General features: G+C 36.2%; 1 protein-coding gene across 7 annotated transcripts in view; it reads right to left on the bottom strand.

Moving 5' to 3' along the window:
* Positions 1-4,821: 4,821 nt before the first annotated feature.
* col28a2b (collagen, type XXVIII, alpha 2b) overlaps positions 4,822-13,227 on the bottom strand; it is a 104,865-nt gene continuing 96,459 nt past the window's right edge. For all 7 annotated transcript variants that reach the window (XM_073953566.1, XM_073953565.1, XM_073953567.1 and 4 more), the window contains 7 exons: positions 12,722-12,757; positions 12,593-12,629; positions 11,561-12,118; positions 9,241-9,497; positions 8,995-9,163; positions 6,317-6,508; positions 4,822-6,215 (listed from right to left, as the gene is read on the bottom strand). In XM_073953566.1, the coding sequence (XP_073809667.1) occupies positions 6,321-6,508; positions 8,995-9,163; positions 9,241-9,497; positions 11,561-12,118; positions 12,593-12,629; positions 12,722-12,757 (1,245 nt within the window). In that variant the 3' untranslated portion in view covers positions 4,822-6,215; positions 6,317-6,320. The remainder of the gene's footprint in view (positions 6,216-6,316; positions 6,509-8,994; positions 9,164-9,240; positions 9,498-11,560; positions 12,119-12,592; positions 12,630-12,721; positions 12,758-13,227) is intronic.

Raw genomic sequence — 13,227 nt, 5'->3', positions numbered from 1 at the left:
AAGATTACTTTGCTTACCCCTCTGGTATTAATTTTGTGTGTTTTAAGGAAAAACTCACTTAATTTCATATTTCTGAAAACAAGACATTTTTACATGTCTAGGAAATACTTCTTGATTTAAGAAAGCAAGAAAATCAGTTTTGCTGGGTACTTTTGAATCAATGGAAGAAAATTCTGACAGGACAAATGGACACCAGCCCAGCCTGTAAGTCTACAAGTTTTAGAAAGTCCCCCCTCTATTTTCATCTTAAAGGATTTTTCTGATATCCAATTTAATAGAACTCAAAAGCGAGTGTTTTTAGCTGGCTTGACAGCAGCCAAGAAAATAGTTGCGACAAGATGGAAGCCTCCACATTCTCTTAATCGTCATCATTGGATTCATACTTTTATTGACATTGTGAATATAGAAATGTCCACTGCTCGCATCCATGGTACAAGAGAGGACACCATCAGGCTTTGTGCACAAACCTTGGACAAACTTAAAGGTTTACTAATTTAAATCAACGAGACATCAAAAAGCAGAAACTTCTGGTTCCGCGCCCCATTCTTCATTTTATATATATATTTTTTATTTATTATTTTTAATTATTACTGTTATTTTTATTATATAATTCTTTAAAATGTATTTATCTCCCCTTTTTATTAATTTGATCTTTTTTTTTCTTTTTTATAGTAATTTAAGGTTCTCTGTTTGGGCTTCCCATAACTTTCATTGTCGTAGACCTCTTTCAGCACAGTTTTGAATACCTATTTCTATTTGTCTATTACCATTCTTCTATTTATTTACTTTTAACTGGCTTAACTTACCCTTGTTTAACCCTTAATACAGATTTGGCTTATTGCCTTTTTGGTTTGGAAATTTGTTTTATGTATGTGTATTTATGTGTGTATGTAGGCCTATATATGTATATATAAATTAATTTATTTTATTTTATTTGTTTTAGTATGTCCTTGTCATTACTCTTCAGTTTTTCCTTTTTCTTGACACTATTGTTGTTATTGCTGGCACTATTATTAATACTATTATTCAACAACCTGCATATTGGTTATTACATGTATATTTTCGCACTTTGCTATATGCTGATGTTTTTCTGTGTTCGAAAAATACAAAATAAAATAAAAATTGGAGGGAAAAAAAGTTTAAGAAAGTCAAATCTATTCATCTATCTATCTCAAAATGCTTCCATGCTATGTCTACAGATTGCTGTTTAAGTGTCTTTATGACAGAGTTTGTAGACAGCTGCAGCTACAACAGGTGATGAGCCTTTTTCAGCTGCCTCGACAACTCTGTGTCTTGAGTCAGTCAAACTTTATTATTCATGCGTCAGGTCCTGAGAGGAGACCAAACTCTAGTGGAGCTGGTTACATTTGTGTTTTGAGGTGGGTACAAGAGCTTTTCACCATCCAAGGGACATCTTTTATTCTCTGTTTGCCCCTAAAACTCACTGTAGAAAATGTTGGGTTTCTCACAATCAAATTGTGCTGGGACAACATGAAGGAATTAAGGTAACTTATTAGTTTTTATAAATTTAAGTGGATTGAACATAAAACAATTAAGTTGTCCCAATGAAATCTGAAGAATTGTGTTGTTTCAGCTCATTTTAAATAAGCAGTATAAACAAGCAACAACATTTTTTTTGAGTGCTCCTATAAATCAGTGTATAAGTATACATATAAGTTATTAAAATGTAAATTATTTTACATATATCTCCCAATTGACGTTCAACAAGTCATGGAATGTCCTTTTTTTAAGTTTGGCTGGATTCAAAGTTATAAAAAAAATAATAATAATAATAATTATATATATATGTATATATATATATGTATATATATATATATATACCGTATATATATATATATATATATATATATATATATATATATATATATATATATATATATATATATATATATATATAAAATTAAGGGCCAATAGTATTCACCCCCTCAGGGAATTTTTTTTTTCAGTTGGCTACAGAACAAACCGACATCCAATGACTTGCCTAAGTAGCCTAACTTAGTTAACCCAATTAACCCTGTTAAGCCTTTAAATTACACTTTAAAATAAATACATATTTATTAGTATCTTAAAAAAAACTTGTAAAATATTATGTACAGTCATCATGGCAAAGACAAAATAAACTAGTTATTAAAACTATCGTTTAGAAATGCGTTAAACAGCACTTGTTTAAATAAATACCGTAATAATATTGTTTTTAACTGTACATTGCATTTTTCTCCAAATCAACTTACATTGCAGGTACACCTAGTATTTATGTTACTACCCTAACATCAGTGAACCCAAGCTCTATATATATCTATAGAGATTGTGTATAATTACCAGAGGTATGTATGGCTGCATTTTGTCTTTATAACAACGCTATGGGGCGGTATGACACCGTTCCTTTTCACGCTTATCAGCTCACCGCTCATCTCTATGTGGACAGCTTTTCCACTGTTACCAGTTTGCCCAGTGGCTTAACGCATATGTCGACAGACTTGTGTTGTGGAGCAGAGTTGACCGGGTTTTAACGACTAGGTTCAAGTCCGTTGAAGAACGGTTCCAGAAAGCATGTAAGACAAAAACAAAAGCTAAAAAATAAAATAAACAAGTAAATAACAGGGTGAGAATGTGGTAAAATCTAAAATGTAGTGAAAATCAGGCAGGGCTTTTCTTTTTCTGGATTACTTTTTAAAACTGTCGGTTGGGTTTAGGGGAGTGGGTGGACGAGTCAATCGGTGCTTTTAAAAACACTATTGGTTGGATTTAGGGAAGAAGGAAGGTGGTCAGTCAGTCAATCAGTCATTAGCGGCCTCTGGTGGATTTATGCGAGAATAGCAGGCATGAATGGCACCCGTGAGAGAAATTTGAGATCTCAAAAAGCATGCACAGGGGTCTTTTTGTGGATTCGCGAAAAAAAAAAAAAAAAAAAAACATAGCTCCTGGGACTTATTTGGCGCTCTCCAGAAATGTATACAGGGGTACGTTTTCAGAATGAACCTGGGTTGCCCAAAATACTGATATGTACCATTAAGTTCAAGGAAGAAAGTTGTTTTTTTAAGGGTACTGCACAGTAACAGGTGGTTGCACCATTAAAGGTATATTTTTTTAGACCATTATTAAGTGCTGTGAAACAAAACTCAAAGATGAATACTTAAAGGCTAAAGAGTAATCAGGGTCAACATTTAGGCATCTCAAAGTGATTATTTAGGGTCAACATGAGATCAGAAGGGTGTATTGTGCAATCACAAACACGTGCATGTTTTCCAACACAAGCTAATGGTTCTAGAATGATCTCATGGGAGAGCAGCAGTCACTATTACTAAAATTAAAACAGGGAGAAAGGTGTTGGGGGAAGGAGACGTGTGTAATTTAAGTCAAACACAAGGGACAGATGTGTGTGACTGTTTAGGAGGAATTTTGAGGCTGGAATAATGTAAGAAAAAGAGAGAAATGATTAATATACCAACTTAATGTTACATGTTTAAGACAGACAACACTTCAGCTGAGGCTAAAAGCACATTTTTAGTATTTCTTACTGGGATGCTGGTTTTATCAGAGGTTGGGGGTCTGATTATTTTGGCATCCATGTTACCAAAATCCAGCATATACACTTGTGTCAAATGATAATGAAATTTGAACAGCTGTCAATGGAGCATGATGTTTTCTTGCTGCTCAGTTGTGTAGTTTTGGCACTAGCAGTAAAAGAAAAATTAACCAACTAGACACTTTGCTCCAAAGTAATTCACATTAACAAAATGACACATCCTGCAACTGTAATTAAGATTAAAGGGATAATTCACCCAAAAATAAACATTTCCTTACTGCAGGGGTTCCCAAACTTTTTAGCTTGCGACCCCCAAAATAACAATGCTAGTGACTCGCGACCCCCAATATCCTCTGAGGTGATTATATATACATAAACCTTGCATGCAATAGCGCACACACACCAATAGACCAGAGCTGTATCTGAAATCAGAGCTGTAAATGTGCCAGAAAGTTTAACCCGATGTTATAAAATCAATCTGCTGCATCTGAAGACATTGGTGTGTCTTTAAAATTATGTAATTACCCCAGGGGTCGCAATCCAATAGAACTAGTTACTATAAGCTACTGTACTAACTATATAGCATATATTAACTATAAACAACATTTTTTCTCTTCAGTAGTTTATTGATAAAATATGGTAATTCTTATGGTTTAATATAAATAAATAGATTTTTGGAAATCACCAGGCGACCCCCCTTCATTGTCTCGCGACCCCTTGGGGGGTCCCGACCCCCACTTTGAGAACCACTGCCTTACTGTATACTCACCCTCAAGTGATTATAAACGTTTATGAATATCTTTCTTCTGTTGAACACAAAAGAAGTTATTTTGAAGAACGCTGAAAACCTACAACTGTTAATATCTACAGTGGGAAAAACAAATAGTCAATGGTTCAAGGTTTCGAGCATTATTCAAAATATCTTCTTTTGTGTTTAACCGAAGAAAGAAACTCAGAATGGTTTGGAAAGTAAAGGGTGAGTAAATGACGACAGGATTTTCATTTTTAGGTGAACTATCTCTTTAAGGAGATTCAAATATTGCAGATATCTACCACAATATTGTCCATTAGTTTTGTCCAGGAGATGGCAGTCTGCAACCGCAATACCACATTAGAAGCATCTGCCTCTTGTTATCACTGAACATCTTTTATAACCAAAAGTCCTGTGTCAAAGTAGCAGAAATCCTCTGAGCCAAACATGAAATACGGATTAGTGAACATTAAACTAGCACAACATTTGGATTTGCTGACAGCGTAACAGCCTGGCTAGTTAGTTAACCACATACAAAATATTTTATTTTAAAAAAAGTACATACAATATACAAAATGACAAACGTTTTAACAATGCTAACGACAACCCTGGTTCTTAAAATCACACGTTACATGTCGTTTATTTCATACTTGCCAGATCATTTTTGTTTCGTGACAGGATGCAATAATGTTCATTCACAGTTCTGCAGGCTGTGATGTAAAAGTATTGTGCTTTGTTGATGAGCCATTTTACTTTATATTACGTGGCCTTAATTACTAGATACTTACATAAATAAGTATACAATGTTTTTATTGTGATCATAGTGTATTAAACAACACATCTTGCACTACAATTTTTGTGTTTTTAGTTTGGAGGTATGGGTAGGTTTAATGTTTGTGTTTATTTAACAAGGAAATCACAATTACACTGGACAAACCAAATGCATTTGTTTAAGTGTTTTAGCAGACTTACTAATTCTCAACACTTGTCCAAGGATGTGTTAAGGGTGGGTTAAGTTAACTAAATATAGAGCAGGGTAAATAAGTATTGAACACGTCACCATTTGTCTCAGAAAACATATTTCTAAAGGTGCTGTTGACTTGAAATTTTCACCAGATGTTGGTAACAACCAAAATATTCCATATATGCAAAGAAATCTATTTAATTTACAATTGAAGTTCTGATGACACAGAAAAAAAGTATTAAACACATGAAGAAAGGAAGGTGTAGAAAGGCAGTGAAAGCCCAGACAGCAGCTGAAATCTCTCAGTAGTTCTTCAGCAACCCTCTGCCCTTCATCAGTGTAAATGAATTTCAGCTGCTTCAGTCCAACATCTACATTAGCAGGAGGATGCAGATGAAACCAGGGTGGACATTTCAGCAAGACAATGATCCAAAACACAGCCAAGGAAACTCTCAGATGCTTTCAGAGAAAGAAAATCAAGCTGTAGAATAGCCCAGCCAATCACCTTGAATCGACTTGAATTCAATAGAAAATCCAAAATAAAGCTCAGATTTGACAGACGAGACCCACAGAACCATCAAGATTTTGACACTGTAGAAGTTTGAGAAAAACTCACACCTGAGCAGTGCATGAGGCTTCATATGAGAGTCGTCTTTAAGCTGCCATTACCAAAAAAGCCTTTTAAATAAAGTGTTTTTACACAATTGTTATTACACAAAAGTATTGTACTAATATTCTTATTTTACTAATATTATTACAAATAAGTATTGTACTACATGATTAATTTACATATAAGTACATAGTAGTTAAGGCCACTTAATATAAAGCAGGACCACTAGTTTCTTGCAGACGTCAATTTATTTAACATCTGTTTATTTCAGTGCAGGTCCATTGAAGTTGAGAATGAGGAATTACAGACAAAGGTAAATTTGTCCATAATGGATGTCAGCCCCCTGGATGCAAAGAAACAACCGTGACCAAAAGGAAAAAACTACTGTCCCTTTTCATTTGCAGTAATATTTACCAGCGAAAGGTTTTCAGGTGTGTGTTTTACCTGCTCACACGACCACACACGTCTTCTTGCACTCTTCTTCTGTGTCAAAGCGATTACGGTTTCCTTCACAGCCACCGTACCAGAACTGTGCACAGGCGTTGGCTTGTGGTACATAGTACCATCGGATGTTATATTCTCGACAAGGACCCTGATCCAGGAGCAGCTTACAAAGGGGGTCCAAAAGCACAACCTCTGAACACAGATAAAAAATATAAAATATTAAGCAAGAGTCAACTAAAATGTTATTAATGTAATTATTAGAAGGTCCAGTGAAATTCAAATAAGAAATTTAAGATATTAGTTTCAGTCCAACGCAGGCTCATTCTGAAAATGCACCCCTATATACATTTCTGGAGAGCCCCAAATACATCCCAGGAGGTACGTTTTTTTTTTTGTTTGTTTTTTTTATTGCAGTTTTTGTTTTCGTGAATCCACCAGAGGTCACTGTTGACTGACTGAGCGACGACTGATCCACCCTCCTCCTTCCCTAAACCCAACCAATAGTGTTTTAAAAAGCACGGATTGACCCGCCCAGCCACTTTGCTAAACCCAACCAACAATTGTAAAAAAGCAATCCAAAAAAGAAAAGAAAAGGCCCTTGCCTGATTTTTACCACGTTTTTAGATTTACCACATTCTCACTCATCTCCAGAAATGTATAAAGGGCTGTGCAGAGGCATTGCTAGACATAAAGCTCTACTGGGGCTCAGCACCCCCTAAAAAAACAAACAAACAACAAAAAAAAGATAATAATATCATATAGGGGCGGGGAGTGATTATTGTTATTATACAATCATGTTTTGGGGCTGTTTTGCTGCAGGAGGGACTGGTCCACTTCACAGCATAGATGGCATCATGAAGAAAGAACATTATGTAGAAATACTGAAGCAACATCTCAAGACATCAGCCAGGAAATTAAAACTTGGTCACAAATGGGTCTTCCAAACAGACCATGACCCTAAGCATACTGCCAATTGAGTTAAAATGTGCTTTAAGGACAACAGAGTGAATGTTTTGGAGTGGCCATCACAAAGCCCTGATCTAAATCCTGTAAAAAATTCGTGGGCAGAGTTGAAAAAGCCTGTGCGAGCAAAACAGCCAACAAATCCGACTCAGTTACACCAATTCTGTCAGGAGGAATGGGCCAAAATTCCTTCAAACTATTGTGAGAAGCTTGTGGAAGGATACTCAAAACATTTGACCAAAGTTATACAGTTTAAAAGCAAAGCTAAAAAAAATACCAAGGAAATGTGTGTAAACTTTTGTCTTTCTAGAAATTACTAAAAATTCTTATTCTTATTATTCTGGCATTTAGCAAATAATCCTAACAGACCTAAAATAGTAAACGTTTAGTATGATTTACTATCAGACATTAAAAAAATAGTTTTGTTCCTTTTTTTAGAGTGTATGTAAACTTCTGTTTTTACAGAAGTTTTTACAATGCATGTGAAACAAGTACACAGTAAATGAAACTGTTGCTGAAATGTTTTAAACATAATGGGCTCTATTTTGTCGGTCCATGCGCAGAGCGTAAAACGCAGGGCGCGAACGCTTTCAGGGCGTGGCATTTTTGCTAATTTAAGGACAGGAAAATCCGCTTTGCGCCATGGCGCATGGTCTAAAAGGGTTGAGTTTATTTTCTTAATGAGTTATAGGTGTGTTTTGAGAAAAAAACAATTACAGTCTCATCTCCCATTCCCTTTAAGAGCCAGCTGTGTAGTGCCATAAGCGAATTTTGACGTAAAGTAAGTTCAATTTCGCTTTTGCTCTCGTGGATAGGGAAACCTTTACGCACAGACATCAATTAGCCTATAAATAACTAATTTCGTTTGTTAAGCGCAAAGATTTGTTTCAAAACTATTTCTAAATTCAGTTCTAATTTCTAGCAAACGAATAAATGAACAATAATAACAAAGTGTGGTCAAAATACTGAGTTATTTCAAATACACCTGCCATGCCTTATATGGTCTAAAATTTGACAGGTGGACAAATCTAAGCTTGTTTTTAATAAAACAAATATAAATATGGATATAATAAATAATACTGCTAATAATAATAACATTATACAAAAGCAAATTGAATGAGCTGAAAAAGCCTCCCGAGATGAAGAAAGTAAGGCAGTGGTTTTTAAATCTTCCTGTAGGCAAGAAATTAATATGTTTTGTAATATTTTAATAATTTATATTTATATCCTGTATATCTCCTTAAGATATTATATCTTTTTCATATGTAAAGATATTTGCGTATTGCTCTGCATCTTGTTTGTAGTGTGTAAGCCAGGCGCACTTTGCACCAGATAATAGACCGACTTTGTTCTGGTCTAAAGATCAGACTATTTACAGTTTCTCAAAATAACAACGCGCCAAAACACGCCTGATTTTTTAGACCAGAACGCCTATGGGCGCACATTTGAACGCAAATGCATTTGCTATTTAAACAGCGTGGCGCAACACCTCAAAATGACCCTTGCGCCGAGCTAAAAGTAGCAAAAGAGTATTGCGCCGCGCCTTGCGCCACATTGCGCCGGGTGTATGATAGGGCCCAATACCTTTCTTTACCGTCACTTTAGATTGAATTAATGGATCCCTGTCAAATAAAAGTATGAATTTCTTTCAACAAAATAAATCCTAGACTCAAAATATGTTTTGCGGTAAGTTAGCGAGTGTGTTTCGTTTGTACCTTTAGGTAAAGGTGGTCGTGGTGCTGCTATAAACTGCATTGAAGTTGAATATGTGTTCACAGATGATGATGATGTTGTTGTCCCTGATGAAGGTTTGCTAGGTGTGGATGTCCCAGTGACTGCAGGAGCTCCTCTTATGTCTGGTGTTTTAGGTACACGCTCAACCTCCTGACAAAATGTTAATGAAACAAACCATAATCAATACACAAACCAAAGGCTCATTTCATAATCATGTCTGCACTAACCTGTTTAATGTCTGGACCAGCTGTTGAAGCAAACGTGCCTCCTCTGCCTCTCTCAGTGATCACGGTGTTGGTGGCAGACGGTGTTCCTGTGTTTTCTCTGCTGCCTTTATATGTGCTGGTGTCGAAATTATGCCCGCCGTTACCATTGATGCGGTTTCCGTTCAGACCATATCCGTTTTCAAAATCATTAATGCGGTTGAAGATAAGCGCTCTACTTTCATCTTCGCAGAGCTGATTGACTAGTTTGGACTCCAGAGCTGAGATTAAAAATAGAGGAAGGATATTTATTAGAGAAATACAGTTGAAGGCAAAATTTATATTAATTTTAATTATTATTTTATTAATATCTCCAAAGAGCTGTTTGATAGAAAGATTTTAAAACATTTTTAAACATAATAATGGGCGCGATGGTTTAGTGGTTAGCACTGTTGCCTCACAGCAAGAAGGTTGCTGGTTCGAGTCCCTATTGGATCAGTTAGTATTTCTGTGTGGAGTTTGCATGTTCTCCCCGTGTTGGCCTGGGTTTCCTTTGGGTGCTCCAGTGTCCCCCACAGTCCAAACACATGCGCTATAGGGGAATTGGATAAACTGGCCGTAGTGTATGAGTGTGCGTGTGCGTGCGTGTGTGTGTGTGTGTGTGTGTGTGTGTGTGTGTGTGTGTGTGTGTGTGTGTGTGTGTGTGTGTGTGAATGAGTGTGTATGGGTGTTTCCCAATACTGAGTTACAGCTGGAAGGGCATCCGCTGTGTAAAACTTGCTGGAATAGTTGACAGTTCATTTCGCTGTGGTGATCTCTGAAATAAAGACTAAGCTGAAGGAAAATGATTGAATGAACATAATAGTTTTAATAAGTAATTTCTAATGACTAATTTATTTTGTGTTTACCATGAGGAAACCATTTACCATACCATGCTTTGTTGCAAAATACTAGTATTCAGCTTTAAGTGTAATTTAAAGGCTTAACTAGGTTAGTTAGGCAATTCAATAGACAACAAATTCTCAAGAGGAATGATAATATTGACCATAAAGGCATAGTTCAACCAAAAATGAAAATTTTCTCACTATTTACTCTGCCTCAACTGGTTCCAAACCTATATGAGTTTCTTTATTCTGTTGAACACAAAATATTATATTGAACAACACTTATATACACTTATATTGAAGAAAGCTAAAAACCTGTAACCACTGACTTACATATTAGGAAAAACAAATACTATAGAAGTCAATGGTTACAGGTTTCCAGCTTTCTTCAGTGTATTTTATTGTGTGTTCAGCAGGGGAAAGAAAGTCAAACAGGCTTGGAAAAAGTGAAGGAAATTTTTAGTTTTGGGTAAACTATCCCTTAAAAAGACACTTAATATTTTTCTTATTAAACCAAGCAAAGAGACTTTATCTAAAAGAAGAAAATATCATAAGAAATACAATAATGTCATCCCAGGCTTCTTCTGAAAATGTACTGCTATATACATTTCTAGAGAGCACCAAATACGTCCCAGGAGCTACATTTTTTTGCAGATTTTGTTTTCGTGAATCCCACAGAGACCGCTGTGTGCACTTTTTCAGATTTCTTTCATGAGTGCCATTCATGCCTGCTGTTATCACATAAATCCACCAGAGGCCGCTGTCGACTGACTGATCGATCGACTGACCCACCCTCCTCCTTCCCTAAACCCAACCAATAGTGTTTTCAAAAGCACCGATTGACCCGCTCACCCACTTCCCTAAACCCAACCAACAGTTTTAAAAAGTTTAAAAAGTTTAAATCCAGAAAAAGAAAAGCCCTAGCCCTTTCGTTTTAAAGGTGATATGCAGCCATACGTAGCTCTGGCTAAATAATTTGCGATTTCCAAAAATGTATATAGGGCTAAGTTCTCAGAATGAGCCCGTGTTGCAACATGTTCTTGCTCTGTTAAACATTGGGACTTTTTTTAAAACATTGGGATATTTGAAAAATAAAAACAAAAGGGCTAATAATTTAGCCTTCAACTCTGTGTACTTTACTATCATCAGATAATTGTTTTTTTATACTGTAGATGTACAATATTATTCGCCCCCTTGTGAATTTCTTTATCCAAATATTTCCCAAATGATGTTTAACAGAGCAAGGAATTTTTCACAGTATTTCCTAAAATATTTTTTCTTCTGGAGAAAGTCTTTTTTGGTTTATTTCAGCTAGAATAAGAGCAGATCTAAATTTTTTTAAAGCATTTTAAGGTCAATATTATTAGCCCGCTTAAGCAATATTTTTTTTGATCGTCTACAGAACAAACCATCATTATACAATGACTTGCCTAATTAAAATGTGCATCTGTATTCAGTACCTGGCAATGTGTTGAAGTCTTTAATGTAGTACATATGTTCACTGTCAGGATGCGACGCAATAAGACTGAGCTCCTGGAGAAACTCGTTCTGTGTAGGATTACTGATGTTCATAATTCCCAGAGCGTACATCTCGATGTTGGCAGCGTGCGCCTCTCTGACAGCGATCTCCAGCTTCACAGGCTCCCGTTTATCCGTCTGTCCATCTGTGATGACGATGGCCACCTTCTTCACCCCTGTCCTGGCGCTGTAAAAGGCTTCATGAGTGGCATTGTGGATGGCAGAGCCGGTGTAGGTGCCCTCGCCGATGTAGTGAACTCTGCGGATGGCTTCTTTAATGTCTTGTTTGGTTGTATAGCGAGCCAGGTTGAATTCAAGCTGGACTTCCAGGCTGTATAAAACCAGGCCGACACGAGTGGCATTACGCCCTATGGTGAGTCTGTCGACCAGCGCCGCCACAAAGTCCTTGATGATCTCGAAGTTTTCAGGCCCGATGCTCTCAGAGCTGTCAACCACAAACACAAGCTCCATAGGACGCTCTTTACATTTGACTCCACAGCCTGCAACACACAGTACATGAATGTACAACCATTGGTGATTAGGGTAAAATACAATAAAGGCACTTTATTATGAAATACTGTAGTAATTTATAGTAAACACTATAGTGTTTTGAACCATAGTATAGTACAATACTTGATTTAATCTGTTGTGGTGAATCTACAGTTGCTATGGTGAAACAACAACTATGATAATATAAACAAATCACCCAATACTGTAGATTACTTCAACTATGGGGGTATATTATACTACAATACACCACAGTTTACTGTAGTAAAAACTCAATTAAATACTATGTACCAGTGTGTACATATACTGTAGTTACATACTACTTACACATCTAGTTACCATGTAAGTTCACAGGTATAAGCAACAATATGAAGTGGGACCTACATTTTTACCATTTATACAATATTTTTGATCAAATAAATGCAAAAAAACATAATACAAATATATTTGTATTCAACAGCACATACCACAAATCTCTCTGATCATTCTGATTATCTCGTCCCTCTAAAAACAACAACAACAAAAATATTTATATTTAATTCACTGAAATGTGCATAGTAGAGTGTGAATGTGGTAATATGATGTAAAAGTCATACCGTCAGCCCAGATTCTCCTTTGATTCCTGGTCTACCCTGAAAAACAATGATATTATAATGAAAATAGGTAATAAAACATGCTGCAGAGAACACTCTTACAGTGGAAAATAATGCTTAAATGGCTTAGTTTCCCAATTTAGTAAACTATCTTACTGTACTACTACTTAGATAGAATCCTAAATGAAAACAGAAATGATTATGGTCAATTTAATAATTAAAATTTGCTTTAAATAGGCAGCAATTCTGTCGGTGTAATGCATAATGCATAGAAGAAAGTATATTTTGGCTTGATTTTATCTACAGGGAACTGATTGAGGGCGGCACGATGGCTCAGTGGCTAGCACTGTGGCCTCACAGCAAGAAGGTCGCTGGTTCGAGTCTCGGCTGGGCCAGTTGGCATTTCTGTGTGGAGTTTGCATGTTCTCCCCGTGTTGGCGTGGGTTTCCTCTGGATGCTCCTGGTTCCCCCAACAATCCAAACAAATGTGCTATAGGTGAATTGAATAA

The sequence above is a fragment of the Danio rerio genome, chromosome 6 (genome assembly GCF_049306965.1).
Source record: "Danio rerio strain Tuebingen ecotype United States chromosome 6, GRCz12tu, whole genome shotgun sequence".
Lineage (NCBI taxonomy): Eukaryota > Metazoa > Chordata > Actinopteri > Cypriniformes > Danionidae > Danio > Danio rerio.
Note: the sequence above shows the minus strand (reverse complement) of the source record. Positions and strands in the feature narration are given on the sequence as shown.